Genomic DNA, 15,508 nt, shown 5'->3' with positions numbered 1-15,508 from the left:
AATTTATTTTAAAAAACCACCATTGTTTGTTGTTTGGTTTGGGGATTTTTGGGGGTTTTTTTGTCTGAGTGTTTGTCAGGTCAAACTAAAGCTCATCAATACTTAGGGGTCCCATTGCAGACAAACCTCTCCTTGCTCTCACTGTGTCTGCACGAGCCGAATACAAAGCCTTTTCAGTATTTTTTTAACTCTCAAGTTAAATTTTACAGGACACAATGCACTCTCCCCTGTGAATCCCTGCCTCCCCCTCCTTCCCTTTGCTCTCTCAGTGGCTGCTGAAGGTGACACGGAGGGAGGGAGCGCCCATCTGGTGACACTGCACCACCGCGGGGCCATCCTCACTGCCCAGACCTCTGCTCCTGCTGCATTTTGTAACCCGATTACCACAGGCTTGGGTTCAATTCAGACAGATTGCCTACCAGCAAAAGGCTCAATATCCCATTATCAGATTTGTGAGCCCGCCATCCCTCTTCATTTAGGATGTAATAGAAAGTGTCAGTAATGTCCTACGGACTTTGGCTTCAAAATGAGTCTTGACTATGCAAGTCATAAGTGCACTGGGTGAAGATACTCCACAGAATCACAAGCAGGACAACAATTTTAAAACATTTTTTATTTAAATATTAAATAAAACACATCAACTAATCATTTTGGTGTACACCTCTCATTTTAACATAAGAAATAAAATGATTGTTCAGTCATGATAAAAAATAAACTATACATCTCAATTAAACCAGTCACGTAGTGTCTTTAAATACCCTATTGCATTGCAGTCTGCAGAACAGCACTGTCAAGATATCTACAAAAAAACCCCAGACTTATTTTAAAATGACCTCTTCTACTCCAGCAGTAATCCCAAAGAGGTTCTACAGCAATTGGAAAAGAAAAAAAAATACTATGAAAGTAAAGTGCTTGTCATTGCTCAGGACAGGAAACAAAAGAATCTGTGGCCTTTAGATCCATGGCATCAAACAAAACTCAAATTGAGGAGGAAGTTCTGTGGTTTGTGTGCTACCCCTTACAAAACTGAAGGCCAAGTTGCTGCTTTGTGGCAAGCTGGCTTCTTCTTGCCCTCCTCTCCAGCCATCTCCATGCAATCTCTTTTTTGGCTTGGGTTTTTTGGGGGGTTGTTTGTTTGTTTTCTTTTAAACCCACACTACAAATGAGCATGAGACTTTGGTGTTTTCTCTGCTGCAAGGCACCACTCATTAACAGGAGTTCAACTCGAGCAATTTTCTGTCACTTTGAAGCTTCCAGACCATGGAGCAGCAGTGGCAAGCTGGAGATGCACTGATACAGACACACAGATACAACACACAGATAAAGAGGTTGTTTATGGAGAGCCACAGACAGAGCCACGTGACATCTTCAACTCTTCCTACTCCCACCAATTAACCTGGTCAATCTTTGGCTTTTTTCTTTTTGTTTTCTTAAAAAAAAAAAAAACAAAACCCAAAACAAACAACTAAACAAACCAAACCAAAAAAAAAAAAAAAGAAAACCCAAAAAAACCCAAAACAGGTCTCTATATTATTTGCAACTGTGTAATACTGCAGGTTGCATGAAGCCAAGGTAACTTGAAGGCACCCTGTGTCACACGAGGGAGATGGGTCCTTTAAGCATTTAGACAGAATGCAGCTATGCTCTGACACTCGGATGGCAGCTCCCAGCCAAGCTGCCTCACTGTCTGCTCACCTGCTTCCAAAGTTTGCATGCACTCCCCAACTCTGTAGGAGCACAGCCTGTCCTCCCCTTTATACCTCAGCACAACCTCTATTGACACCAACAGAAGTCATGGTCTGCCTCAGGAAGGGAGTCGGGGTTTATACCAGAAACACAACAGAAGCATATTACAAAATATAAAAAATAACTAGTGTTATATAGTTTTCTGCTTCCTATTTATATACATATACAGCATTAAAAACCATACGAAAAAACACCTATCTAATGCAAAACCTCGTTTTGCTAATATGCCAAAAAACAAACCAACCAAAAACAAACACCCAAAGATTGTGCTGTTTTACTCACTTTTAATACAGTTTTGTTCAGAAAAAGCTGTACTCCGTTAGAGTAGAATTCTGTTCTAGCCTATTCCTTTTGTCTTTGTCAGTATATAATTATAACCTCAATATTGCACATTTCCCCAAGAGTCAGTTCTGTTTGGACCCTGATAATGAAATGCATAAAAACATAATTAGCAGCGGAAATAACAATGTGCAGCACTAAGAAATACCCCTCAGGCAACTTTGTAGGCAACCTCCAGGAGGGCTTTTTAAAAAGAAAACCCTTCCCATTACCCCACAGGTGTGCTGCTGCTTCCCTCCTCAGTGCCTCGGCAAGAATATGAGCAAACTTAGAGTTTATAAAAAAGATTCCTAAAAATTACCCAGACCAACAAAATACAGGCACGTGTGTATGTACACACATACCACTCCCAAACAAACATCCCTGCAAAAGACCAGGCATTATGCAATTTGGATTATCAAGGGATACATTTCCAATAGTTACTGCTTCTGTACTAATTAGAAGGGCATGCTGAGCTTTTCCAGCTGATGTATCAAGCAAGAAGTTCACAGTTTTCATTTAAAGTATGTCTATCTGGGAGGTGTGGAATGGGGATATTGGGTCCTTTAAATAAAATGAGTGTTAACAGGAGGGAAAAGGAAAAACAACAAATGGCAATGCTTCCATTTTTGTCTCCTATGAATGCATAATGCTGCATGCCACTGGTTTTCTGTTTATTTTTTTTTTGTAAAAAGAGGTAATCGTCTTCACAAACCCATAAATGAATATTGTGAAAAAGGGAGGCTCTGGTCCCTTCTTTGAAAAGCCTCTCCCTGCTGTGTCACCACTACTGACAGCTGCTAATCTTGCATAACAGCAGAGCTGTATTGGTCTGACTTGAGTACAGTACCGAAGAGTTCTTCCCCAACCACATCCCTCCCTGCCCCCACAAATGCCCCACCCATCTGCCCCATCATTATTTTTTTTCCTTAAAAAAAAAAAATCAGTTTCTATTCGTATTTGTTCAGTGCAAGAATAGTAGAAGCAAAAAGACATACATATTGCTTGTTTCAGTCCTATAAAGTTGCCAGCTTTCCGAGCCAGACAGCCTCTTCACATACTTCAAGAATTTATTGCTTCTGAGAGTCACTCGTCCTCACAGCCAGCCACGAAACCGCGGCGAAACTTCCCCGCAGCGAGAGCGGCCCGGAGCTCTCACTTGACCAGCACGAACTTGCCCAGCTGGCTGGAGGTCAGGTCCTCCATCTCGCAGTCCCCGTGCTGCAGGGCAGCGCCGCCGTAGCCGGGGCAGGGCGCGGGGAAGCCCTGCTGCTGCTGGGCGAGGGCGGCCAGCGGCACCGCGCCACCGCTGATGTACAGCTGAGCGTCCAGCAGGTGCGCGGCCGACGACGCCGGGGACACGCTCACGCCCAAGAAATGAGGTTGGAGCAGCTGGCTGCTGCCTGCAAAGGCCAGCTCGAACGAGTTCTCTCTCCGCAGCTCTGACAGCAGGATGGAGTTGGAGGCTTTGCAGGCACCCGGCCCGTCAGGGGAGGGGATGCTGCTTGCCGCGGGTGTCTGGGAGGTCTGGGGGCAAGCTGTTTGGAGTAGTTGGTGATGCTGGAACTGGAGCATTCTGAACAAAATCAAAGGGGGGAGAGGTTAATTTGCATTGCTAGGGAAATTTCGTGTTCTGTTCCTTCCTTTCTTGCCCCTAACCTTGATTGTTCAGTCATGATAAAAAATAAACTACATCTCAATTAAACCAGTCACATAGTGTCTTTAAATACCCTATTGCATTGCAGTCTGCAGAACAGTACTGTCAAGATATCTACAAAAAAACCCAGACTTTTAAAATGACCTCTTCTACTCCAGCAGTAATCCCAAAGAGGTTCTACAGCAATTGGAAAAGAAAAAAAAAAACTTGACCATAACTTTCCCCTTTGTCTCCTTCTCTCTACCAAACCTCTCCTTACCCCAGCCAGTACAATCAAAGCAAGCTGCCCGTGCCAGATTTTCCCTCATTCTGTAGAGGGCAACTATCAAACCAAGTTTATCTGGTCACGATTTGGCCACCTAATAATAGATGTTCTAGAGACAATGTGTGCAGATAAACCGGAAGCTCGATTTTCCATCTTGCTTCTATGGGAATGAAGAAGTGCCACCACACATGACATTTGAGGCCACTGGAACTGTGCCTCCTTTGTGGGCTGTAACTTTTCCAAATTACAAGGTCTCACTTCCTTGCCATGGGAAAATTACAGGAGGAGGCAGAGGAGGAAAGAAATCATTCCCAAAACTAACAAAGCAAAACATAGCTTGCAGTAGGGAGAAGCAATGTTTTCCCCCACACTACTGAACTGCTTCTCAATTCAGCAACCTCCAAATATTTGAACATGGGAGATTTTTGAGTGGAATTGCACGTCCTGTGTTACGTGTGCCAGGGCAGGAAGCCACAAAGGAAGCCAAACAGTTTACCCACTGCCACACAGCAAAGATGGAGGACAGGAACCCCCAGTGACCAAACCCCTAACCCTCTTCTGCTGCATTTACCCCTCCTTGCTCACCCTTAACCCAAAGTAAACCCAATGAAAAGACACCAAAGCTCCTCCCTCACCTCTGCTGCTGCAGCACCTCCTCCAGGAGGCTTCTCCCCTCTCTGCTGCTCCCGCTGCTGCTGTACATGCAGGTGTTGGGCTGCGTGTGCTGGAAAGGGCTCATGGCACCCCTTGCTGCCCGAGAGGAGGAGGAGGACTGACACACCTGCCGAGCAAAGCCTTTGATTTTATTCAAGCCGAGAAACCCCTTGGCTCGAGCGTTCTTCCGCAGCTGCTGCCTAAAAGCCTTCAAGCCTGTGGGACACGAGGAAAAGAAATGCACTTTAATCCTCCATGGCGTTTGCTGACAGTACAGATCAGCCTTTCTGGGCACTGCCCTCCTGGGTGTGAGAACTGGGCTAGGGGAGACTCCACCTTCACCCTCTGCCTGGCAGTCAGAGAGGGATTCAGGTAATGAAACCGGGACTGGGACAGCTGCACCCTTGTGCAGACGGACACGCATGGCAAAGGAAAAGCCTGAGAGAAATCATGACGTTGTGCACTCCATATTTTAGGAGGAAGGTGGAGCCTGCCATCCCACTCACAGCAGCAGAAATATCTCCACGGGCAGGCTGAATCAGTGTCTGAGAACCTTTCCCCCAGGGCATCCCACCCTCCTTCAGGGCCCGTGAACACAAGAGGCAGAATATCCAGGTGTCAGGCCTCAGCATGGCACTAACGGGCAGCAAGTCTCCCTGCACCCTACCCTTCCCCAGTGGCTGTTGGGAGGGTGCAATTCCTCAGCGACAAAGCCAGGAAGGCATTACCTTGAGTTAATGAGGTATCAGAGGCTCGCCTTCCTTCTTGGAAGCTGACAGGCAGGAGAGAAGCACCTCCCATGCAGCCCTGGGCTTGTAGCACGGGAGCGTCAGACTGGGAAGCGAGGAAAGGCGACGTCATCCTGGCTGTGGCCGGGCTCCCCGTCATGACTTGACCTGCCAAGCAGCTGCTCAGGGCCACTGAGCTGTCATTTGAGGATGAAGTAAGGCAGCTGTCTGAGCTGGTTCCCTCTGTGGGGCTGGCAGAGGAGGAAATGACTATACCTATGGAAGGGAAGGAAGGAGAGAAAGAACATTCCCAAGATGAGTACAGGAAGGAACAAACATGACATCAGAGACTTCTGCCTACCTACACTGGCACAAATAAACAGCCTCGAGCTGGAGAGGTCTCCAGCAACTCCTGTTGTCCCAGGGCTTGACTCCAGCAAGGGGTCATCAAGAAATAACCTCAGTTTGGGCTCCTGTTCAGCCGACAGGACTCAGCTGTGCTGGATCAAGCACACAGCATTTCTTTAGCACAACCAGGATGATTGTTTTGTGAACAGTTGTGCTTATTTGGTTGGTTCACAGGGTCATGTACCAAACACAATCAGTGAGGATTTTTTTTTGTTAAATTCAGGCACTTTCTCCTTCCCCAGTATAACAGCAGAAGCAAGCAGACCATGTTTGCATTCTGCTTGTGAGCACACTCCCCTCTGAAGAGATCTAGGTGAAATACAACAGCACAACTTCTCTAAGGGCTCTGCTTATCTGTAGGAACACAGAACTGGGGAGGGCAGAGTACAAACCTCTTTCCTAGGCTTTCCTACCCCAGTCAAGGTAAAATCAGCACACTCTCCCTCAGCATTTGGGCTCTATGGTACTCCTCCTCTGCTCTTTTCCTACAGACACTCTTCATCTCTCCCAGACTTACTTACATGGAGGGATGTGCTGATAGAAATGGGTGGTCACTTCAGCCAGGGTGTGCCTCCTGCTGGTGTTGCTAGGGATGCAGATGGGGTGGTCATATGCCTTGATTTCATCTTCCAGCTCCTTCTCTTGCCTCACTTCCTCACTGATGGTGGTCTCCAGCAGGCTGTTGGGGGAGATGGAGCGGTTCCGGAAGAGCCCGTTGAAGTTAGTATCCACAGGGAAGAACACAGGCTGGAAAACAGGCCGGATCACAGATTTCAGGGTCTTTTCCTTATTTCTGCACTGCCATCTAATAGTCTCCACAATTCTGGGGCATGTCTTCAGTAGGAATATTGTTTGAGAGGCTATGTGAGACCATGCCCAATGCCAAACAAAACACAGGAGGCAGAGAACAAAAGCCACAACCCCTATTGTTGTGGATTGGCAGAACAATGAAAAAATAGAAGCAACAGAGTTTAGCTGGGAACACCAACCTGTAGTGGATTGCTTATGTCACAGTCCATTTCTGCCTGCAAGGATGGCTGAATCAGGCTCTGAGGTTGCTGGTAAAGCAGAGATGATCGCAGGGTTTCACTAGTGAGACTGTCCTGAGGCATCTGGAGAGAGAGCAATGCACAGAAGCCATCACACACACTGCAGCTCCACGTGACTTTTCAGATACTGGAGAGTCACAGAATTTCAGAGCCATCTTCCCTGCAAGCTTTCTCCTCATGCTTTCTATGAAAATGAACAAAGCTAATCCATCAATGCCAACACAAACACAGAACTCCTCCTCCTAAGTTAGGCAATTTAACTGGAAGTGCAATTTGCAAAGGCACCCAAACCACACTTTAAAGGGGGTGGGGGCGAAGAAAATAAAATGAATGTCAGAAAAACACATTAAGTGACTCATGGAGTACTTCTGAGGAACCTACAGGATATGCAGCAAAGAAGCATAACCAAGCCATGCCTAAGAGAGCAGATTTCCATGAGAAGTCTAATCCTGTGGCTCATTATTGACCTGCACTGGAGGCAGACTATCCTTTGGACCATGACCCGTGGCCACTTCCTAGGAAACAGGGCATTAATATTCACTCAGCCTGTTGCTGAAGAACAGCAGGCTGTGTCCTGTCAGAGGGCACAGCTATCAGAACTGGGTTTCAGAAGCCTGGCAGCCCCATGAAAAGGAGATCCAGGGTGCCTCTCCTCACCTCAGCAGTGGTGATCTCGGAGCTCCTGGGCCGCGGCTGCCGGCCGGCTGCCGGCCGAGACGACGCCTGGCTGCTCCGGTACTCCTTGAGGCGCTCCAGCAGCAGGTAATAGATGGCAGCAAAGTGGTTGTAGCTGCTGTTCTGCAGGGACTGGAAGACATTGGAAGGGCCTTTTGAGCTGCAGGTAACCCAAGATGTGAGCAGCAAAAACTCATCACCAAGGGCTCAGAGTAGCACACTCCAAAAAACCAGCAAAATCCAGAAGGGCAGTGAAGATTTTATGCTGTGACACCAGATCAGGGGCAGTCACTGAATGACCCATGACTGCACCACTGGCATTGTGGTGGCCACTGAAGATGCATCTAAAGGGCAAGAACTCACCTCTACAGTCCTCTGCCTGTCGATGCCAAGGGTTTGCATGATGCCAAGGACCTGCTCGTTGTAGTCGCCCAGGTTGGAGTTGTAGTTTTGCATGGAGAAGGACAAGGACTGCTGCTGCTGAAGGGAGGGGTCAGCCTGCATCCACTTGTGCTGCTTTATCTGGGAGATGGTTATCCGCTTGGTTGGGTCCACAACCAGCATCCGTCGGATTAGTGTTTCACAGTCTGGGTGACAAAGACAAACTCATGAGCAAGGGGCAAAAAAATAACAGCCCAGCCCCAGGTCACTGCTAAGAACACTCCCCAGCAACAGTGTAAGATACCTATGGAAACAGGAATTAAAGGTTTGAGGGCAGCTGATGCCTGATCTGACTATCAGATATTCCAGAAGGCACAAGAGATGTCCACATACATATTACAAAAACAACGTCTCACTACAGGAAATGAAGCTGTGCTGGATACCAGGTGGCCTTGCACCTTGTACAAGAGCTGGTTTTGAGAGGATGCAGGTTTAATGACATTACATCTACATAAAATAGGTCAGAACTTAGTACAGAACCCCATCACACATAACTTCCTGGTCCTATACTGCTTATTTACTTATAACCAGGAAATAAAGCTGTTCATGGCTATAACTGATAAAATTCAAACTTCAGCAGATAACCTCCACGTGACAGCAGAGGCACGTTCACTTGGTTTTGAAACCAAATCAGAAAGAGGTGATAACACTCCTCAGTTTCATGCTTCTAATCAGAGTGTTGGCGCTCCCAGGAAACACTGCTAAGTCCCAATATTCCTGCTCTCCTTGGCAGCACAGCCACACTGGAATACACCCCTTCTGCATAGCTAAAATATCTCAGGAGAACTACACCTATGACAGCATTGCAGGCTAGTCTCATTAAAATCCTGTTTTCTCTCTTTTCTGAGTGATTATTTCTCCAGCTGGAGAGTCGAGTATTTTTGTAATCCACAGGGATATTCTAAGAAAGGAAACTACAGCCTTTCAGATGCGCCACAAAGCAGATCCCAGAAAAGAAAACGTGTTCTGCCCTACAGAAACTGCTGGATACATAAAAACAAAACAATTGCCAGCTGCAAACTGCACAGCTACTCCTTTATAGCACCTGTTCCAACATTAGGGATCTGAAAAAAAAGCACCTTCGGACATGAAGTACGGGATGCGGAACCGCCCCTCCAGCACTCTTTGCCTCAGAGTTGGTAAATTGGGTCCATCAAAAGGCAGAGAACCGCAGACAAGGACGTACAGAACCACCCCAAGGCTCTGCCAAGAGAGAAAACAGCACAGCACATGAGTGACTCCAGGAAAAACGATGGTTTTGAAGGCCCACAGACCCTCCCAAAGTGTGAAATGCGGTTTCTGAGGAACAGCAAGCTCACCCATATATCAAGGTGAGGTCCTTCATATTCCTTGCCTTCAAAAACTTCTGGAGCTGCATAGGGTGGGCTCCCACACCAAGTGGAAAGGGGCTCTCCCGACTTGTAGAAGTTTCCAAAGCCAAAGTCTGAAATAAAGGTGAAAATATGGGGTGAGACAACAACACTCAACCACACACTAATATTTCAGAAGCAGCAGGAAATGGAGAGAAAGGAACAGATGTGTTGCTTTGTTTTCTGCATATTCATTTAAGCTATTCCCTTCTGTTCACAAAATCTGTTCTGAGAAATATCTGTAACTAATGTTTTATTTTCACTTACACAAATACATTTATAGGCTCATCCTAGGGAAACCCAATGTCTAAACAACATGCTTGACGTTCTTTATAAAGTGCCCTCCTGTTTCCTCTTACCTGCTAGTTTGATGTTCATGTTAGCATCCAGCAGGAGGTTCTCTGTTTTGAGATCCCTGTGCACGATGTGGTGGCTGTGACAATATTCCACTGCTGACAGAATCTGCCAGAACTTCTTCCGTGCTTCGCTCTCGCTCAGGTGCCCGTTGGAGGTCAGATGATCTGCAAGAAAAAATCAGAGAGGATTTAGAAACACCCCGAGGAAATTTTTCATAATCCTCCAGGTGCTGCACTTGCTGTTTGACAGCTGACAACACAAGCCCTAGGTCTTTAATCAGAGTAGATCTGTTGCTCAGGAATTACAAAATAAAGCCATGGTTTCTACATCTAAAGAACTTGGAGCTCCGTCAGTGAGGACTTACCAAACATTTCTCCATTCTTTGCAAACTCAGTAACAATGTACAGCATGTCCTTTGTCTCCATAACCTGTGAAGACATGAGATGACACGATTAAAAAAAAGAAAAAGCAGAGCTCTACAGTTTCATTTGTTTTTCTATGTGAATTCTCAAACAAATCCATTTGAATTTATATTTGCTGCAGCAGCTGGCAGTAAAAGCATCTAATTTTGCACCACAGAGTTCTTTCCAAGCAAACTGGTAATGAAAAAGATAACAAATCAAGGCTTATGTGCCTACATTATACAATGACTTCCCAGGCCATTGTTCTTCTCACCATTACCAAGCTACCTAATCTCTGTAAGAGAGAAGATGAGTGTTTAGATAATTTCGTACACTCCCCTTTTGTTAAAATATGCATGTATATATTTACAATTAACGTGACCTATTTTGAACATGCAAAGAAACTTAAAAGTTTATCTGAAGTCATCTTTGTTTCAAGGCTAGTGGGGGCTCAGGTCAGCAGAGGTGGCTGCAAGCTGGGCAAAGCAAGAAGTGGTATCAGATCCCCTGCTCCTGTCTGGAGTTGGCTGGGACATGGGGAGCCTCCTGTGCAAGTGATAACAGGCTGCTGTTTGTGTAAGAGCAGTGCTTGATGCTCATCAACAACTGTCAATATATTGCCTATCAATCTAGTATCAACTTGCTTTGGTATTTCACAATATTTGCCTTTAGAGGAGAATAAAAAAGAATAACTACAGTCCAAATGATGAATGAGAGATGCTGAGCGTTTCCAAGTTCATCTTCAGTTGCCACTGCACACCTTTGAAATGTTGCATTTCAGATTTCAGAGTATAACAATTCCCTGGAAACACTTCCCTCTCAAGGAACAGATACTTTGTTTTGGAAGCAGGAGGCTCACAACAAGTTAACAATCCAAAAAAGCCTCAATGCTACTTCAAAGGCTGTAACTTCCAGGCTCCCAACATGTAACCTTTTTCAAAGGCTCTTGTCCTCCCCTCGCTACAAGTACACACAGACACGAAATGAAAATAAACAAACAAGGAGCAAAGGAAGAGAGGTTCCCAGTTTAAAAAACTGAAGGAAAGTGTTCTGGGAAAGTTGCCAGCTGGACGAAATTAAGACGCGGTGCTGAAACTAAAACAATGATGAAATAATACAAGAACACACACCCTGCATTGGTATGTCATCTAATTCCATCCCTGCTTCTCAGCCTCCACCAAACAGGTAAAGCATCAGTTCCAACAACAAAGAAAAGAAAACTTCACTGAAAAGAAATGATGGTCCACTACCCACGTCATTCGCTGCACCAAGTGAAGTGGTTCAACGAGCTGGAATTTAACCTGCTTTTCTAAATGCTCCGAAACAGCCTTTTCACCCACATCATTCCACTGAAATGAACTCGACCGAACTGTTAGAATGTTTCTGTATGTCCTATACTGCCCCATGGGCAACCCTGACGTCAGCTGTTAACACAGAATCATTTTTGTTATGATGGGTAACGCTATAAATACAAACACTTCATGTGTGTCAAGGTCTTTTAAAATAATGCCTTGCCTAAGCACCTGCCTTACTGGCTCTTCAGCCTTACATGTTAATTAAACTTTTTTTTTCTTTTTTCTTTTTTTTTAAGCTAACAAACCCAGCAGTAAGATCACAGCTGATAATAGTGTTTACTACTGCACACGGACTTTCAGACCTGCTGCTTCATCCATCTCCACCTTTCTCTCCTGTGCCCTTTTAAACAGGTCCAGACTGACTGATACCCCTGCCCTGCTCATGACCTTTAAGGGTCCCTTCCAACCCAACCTGTCCTGGCATCTTCTTCTTAAATCCACACAGCATTATTGAAATGATGAAGAGGAGCTTACACCAAAGGCTGCTTAGAGCTAACATTTAGAATTTGCAAAGCAGTCCTTGCTCACAAGACAAACGTGGCCCTGCTCGCTCCACAACACATTAATTTGTTCCTATGGTTAAAAGTATCCATCAGTTATTCTGCAGTATTATCCTGCAGAAACTGAACACATCTAAACCAAAATTCATGGGAAACTCTGCAGGGGAAAGATACTTAAAATTCACTTTTAAAACTACACAAACTGCAACACAACAACCAAACAGGTAATTTTTTGACATATTCTAAGATACCAACATTTACAACCTTTTCTTTTTTCACTAGTCAAATTCTTCGATTAAATTTCCACTTCGACTTTCTACTTAGTTTAATTTGGTTTAATTGTTGGTGCTTTTAAATCCCTTCCTCTTAAGGCAAACTCAACTTTAGGGCTTCCTCCTCTACCACCCAACGTGAGTTTGTGTCTTCCTCTTATCTAAAGCACGTAAGAAGTTCCAGTCCTCTAAACTGGGAAAAGCAGAGGAGATGGGAAAGGCAAGTTAATACAGAAGTTCAGATAACCCGTTCTTCAATCTAAAACAAATGTCAGCCTGGTTTCAGCTGTGAATTTCACAGTGCATTTTGTCAAAAAAGCTGTCTAATGTACCAGAACCTTGTTGAAAGAATGAAGAATGACTTTGAATTCACCCAGCTTATTTCAAACGTTTTTCAAAAAGTATCTCAGTGTTTCAATATGCATTCTCTCTGCAAATATTAGACGTAAAAACTACGTGCAAGAGAAGACCATAAGCGTATTTTATCTACGTGCTGTGCTTCAAAGCTGGACTCTTACCTGATATAGCTTGATAATGTGGGGATGATTCAAAAGCTTCATTATCTGAACTTCTCTATAAATCTTCTCCAGATTGCTTGGATCTAACCTTGTTTTGTCTATTATTTTTATTGCAACCTGCAAATTTAAATAATAACAAAACAACCCCAGGTATAACAAAACGTACTCTCACTGTTAAGATATCTTAAAACAACAAAAAAGACACACCCCCATACAAACACACGACTCACAAAATCCAAATAAAGTAGCTTTTAAAGTAGCTTTTAAAGCAGCTTTTAAAGCACAGACTTGACAAAGCTGATTCTGTTTTTCTGAACCGCACAGAATTCCCAGCACAGAACGTTTTCATTTTTCTTTTCTACGTCAAAGGATTACACATAAGGTAGCGAACAGAACTGCAGAAATTAGCACTGGACAGGATTCTGTAAATCTTTTAATCCGTCCCATGCCAGTGAAAAACAGATTCTTCTAAGAGACTATCTCCTACTGTAGTGACCGAGACGATTTTGACATGCACCAGAAATATAAATACGGCTGCACACCCAGGAAAAAAAAAAATAAAAATGTGCAAATAAGACCCCAGGTTCTTTGTTCTTGAAGAACAAAGAAATGAAAGAAAATGAAAAAATAAAATGAAAAAAATGAAAAAAAAAAGCAACAAAAAAGTCTGAAGTCTTCAAGAGATCCTTAATTTGCAGGGGTTTTTTAGCAAACTGAGAGTAACTCAACGAAGCTACAGTAACGCTCAGAGCTGCCGGAGCTGGGGTGGGAATTTCTGCACATATTCTTGCCGAGTTTCAATTTCACGCCGCGGGAAAACTCGCGGCCCCCGCGACGCGCGGCATCCCCGCGGGCGTGCGAAGGCAGCGGCGCCCGCGGGGCCCCGGCAGCGCCGGCCCCGGCACCCACCTGCGTTTTGGTCACCCTGTGCCGGGCCAGCTTGACCACGGCGAAGTTGCCTTTCCCCAGGGTCCTCTCGATGTCGTAGAAGCCGACTCGCAGGGGCCGCTGCTGGCCGTGCGCGGCCGCGGGCGCCGAGGCGAACTCCGACATGATCACCATGGCTCAGGCGGGGGGCGGGCAGCGCCTCAGGACGGCGGGAGCATCCGCGCTGCACCTGCACGGACACGGCACCGCAGCGCCCGTCAGCCCCGCCGCTCTCCGCTGCTCTCCGCTCCGCCGGCCCTGCCCGCCCCGTCCCCCCGCGGAGCCCGGCGCAGCGGCGGCCGGAGCCGCCTCGTACCTGGCGGGCGGAGCGCGGTGTGCGCGCAGCGCTGTGCGGGCGGGCCGCGCCTGTGAGTGCGGCGGGGCCGGCGCGCTCCGGGGGGCAGGCGGCACCGCGCGGGATGTCCCGGCCCCCCGCCCTGCCCGCCCCTCGCCTCCATCCGCGCACCGCCCGCCCTCCCCGCCCGCCTCTTCCCCCCGCCCACCGCCGAAAGCCGAGACGGGCCCATTGACGTCACTTTGACGCCAGCGAGACGCGCGGCCGGGCGCGGGGCTGAAGGGGAGCGGAGACACCGGGACGTTGCCAGGGAACGCGCGGCGCTGACGCGGGCGCTGATGGAGCCGTCGCCCGGGAGACCCGGGGGGGCGGTGACGTCAGGGCGGGGGGAGGCAGGGATGGAGGGGGGGGTCCGGGGGTCTCCTGCCCACCCCCCGGCCCGGCCCGGCCCGCCCTCCCGGCGGGGTCGCTCCCCGGAGCGGCGGCGCTTCCCGACGGGGCGTCCCCGCAGCGCGGGGATGTCGCGACCGCGGCACCGCCCCGGCGACGGCACCTGGCGCCCGTGACCCCCCGGTGACCGCCGCTGCTGCCGGCGGGGCTCGGCGTCCCCGGCCGCCGAGGCACCTCCAGCGCGGGGTGCCGGGGAAGTCCCGCTGGCGGGAGGAAAAGTGCGGCTGCAGCCCCGCGGGGAGCGTTCGTCCCCGATCCCCGGGCACGGCGGGGCTGGGGATGCACCGCACCCTTTGCTCCGGTGCCTGCTGCAGGACCCGCCTGTCCCCGCTCCTGCCCGGCTTCCCTGTCCCTGCTTTCCAGGGTGTGATGGGGGGGATGCTGCAGAGTATCCCCTCAAGGGCTGGGGACACCCCGGTCTGGGGACAGCAGCGCTCTGGGTCCACCAGCTGGGCACAGACAGCAACAAAAGCATTAATAAAGAGTATATACATATATATATATATATATATATATATATATAAAATCATGGTTTGGGTTGGAAGGGACCATAAAGACCCTTCAGTTCCAACCCCTTGCCGTGGGCAGGGACACATTCCACTAGACCAGCTTGCTCAGAGCCTCCTGCAGCTTCACCTTGAACACTTTAGAGGTCCAGGGGCAGCCACAGCTTTCCTGGGCAACGTGTGCCAGTGCCTCACTACCCTCACATTAAAGAATTTCTTCCTAATATCGAAGCTAAACATACTCTCCTGCAATTTGAAGCCATTCCCCCTTGTCCTGTCACTCCAGGTCCTTGTAAATAGTGTTTCTCCATCTTTCTTGTTTCTCCATCTTCTTCAGGTACTGGAAGGCTGCAATTAGGTCACCCAGAAGCTTCTCTTTTCCAGGCTGAACAATCCCAATTCTCTCAGCCTTTGCTCATAGGAGAGGTGCTCCATCCCTCTGAGCATCTTGGTGGCCTCCTCTGGACTCTCCAACGGGTCCATGTCCCATATGCAGCCCTGGGATATTATTGCAAATCCAACTCAGAACACACCTGCAGTGCCATTAGCTCTGCTCAGCCTGAAGTGAGGCTTGGGAAGCTTCCCTTTGGCACACCAAGGCTTAAGGAGGTTGTTT

At 47.5% G+C, this 15,508-nt stretch overlaps 1 protein-coding gene across 2 annotated transcripts; it reads right to left on the bottom strand.

The window, feature by feature from the left end:
* Nucleotides 1-593: 593 nt before the first annotated feature.
* Nucleotides 594-14,111, bottom strand: SIK1 (salt inducible kinase 1). Of its 2 annotated transcripts, XM_063393101.1 has the most exons (14): nt 13,958-14,111; nt 13,624-13,831; nt 12,715-12,831; nt 10,033-10,096; nt 9,671-9,832; nt 9,261-9,385; nt 9,021-9,144; nt 7,864-8,087; nt 7,483-7,632; nt 6,766-6,888; nt 6,298-6,523; nt 5,369-5,644; nt 4,622-4,856; nt 594-3,640 (listed from the first exon to the last, which is right to left on the bottom strand). In XM_063393101.1, exons 2-14 carry the CDS (start codon nt 13,774-13,776, stop codon nt 3,220-3,222), a joined length of 2,400 nt encoding a protein of 799 aa, XP_063249171.1. In that variant the 5' UTR covers nt 13,777-13,831; nt 13,958-14,111; the 3' UTR covers nt 594-3,219. The 2 variants fall into 2 exon arrangements, with proteins under 2 accessions (XP_063249171.1, XP_063249170.1); XM_063393100.1 differs by having other exon boundaries at nt 13,624-14,098.
* Between the last annotated feature and the right edge of the window lie 1,397 nt (nt 14,112-15,508).

The sequence above is a fragment of the Prinia subflava genome, chromosome 3 (genome assembly GCF_021018805.1).
Source record: "Prinia subflava isolate CZ2003 ecotype Zambia chromosome 3, Cam_Psub_1.2, whole genome shotgun sequence".
Classification (NCBI taxonomy): domain Eukaryota; kingdom Metazoa; phylum Chordata; class Aves; order Passeriformes; family Cisticolidae; genus Prinia; species Prinia subflava.
This window is presented reverse-complemented; position numbering and strand designations above follow the sequence as displayed.

Excerpts from the sequence above, each read along its gene's own strand:
- SIK1 (XM_063393101.1), bottom strand. The coding sequence starts at position 13,776 with ATGGTGATCATGTCGGAGTTCGCCTCGGCGCCCGCGGCCGCGCACGGC. Across the intron at positions 9,386-9,670 it reads CATGAACATCAAACTAGCAG|ACTTTGGCTTTGGAAACTTC; the intron begins GTAAGAGGAAAC and ends CCTTTATTTCAG. Across the intron at positions 7,633-7,863 it reads ACAGGCAGAGGACTGTAGAG|TCCCTGCAGAACAGCAGCTA; the intron begins GTGAGTTCTTGC and ends AATGTCTTCCAG.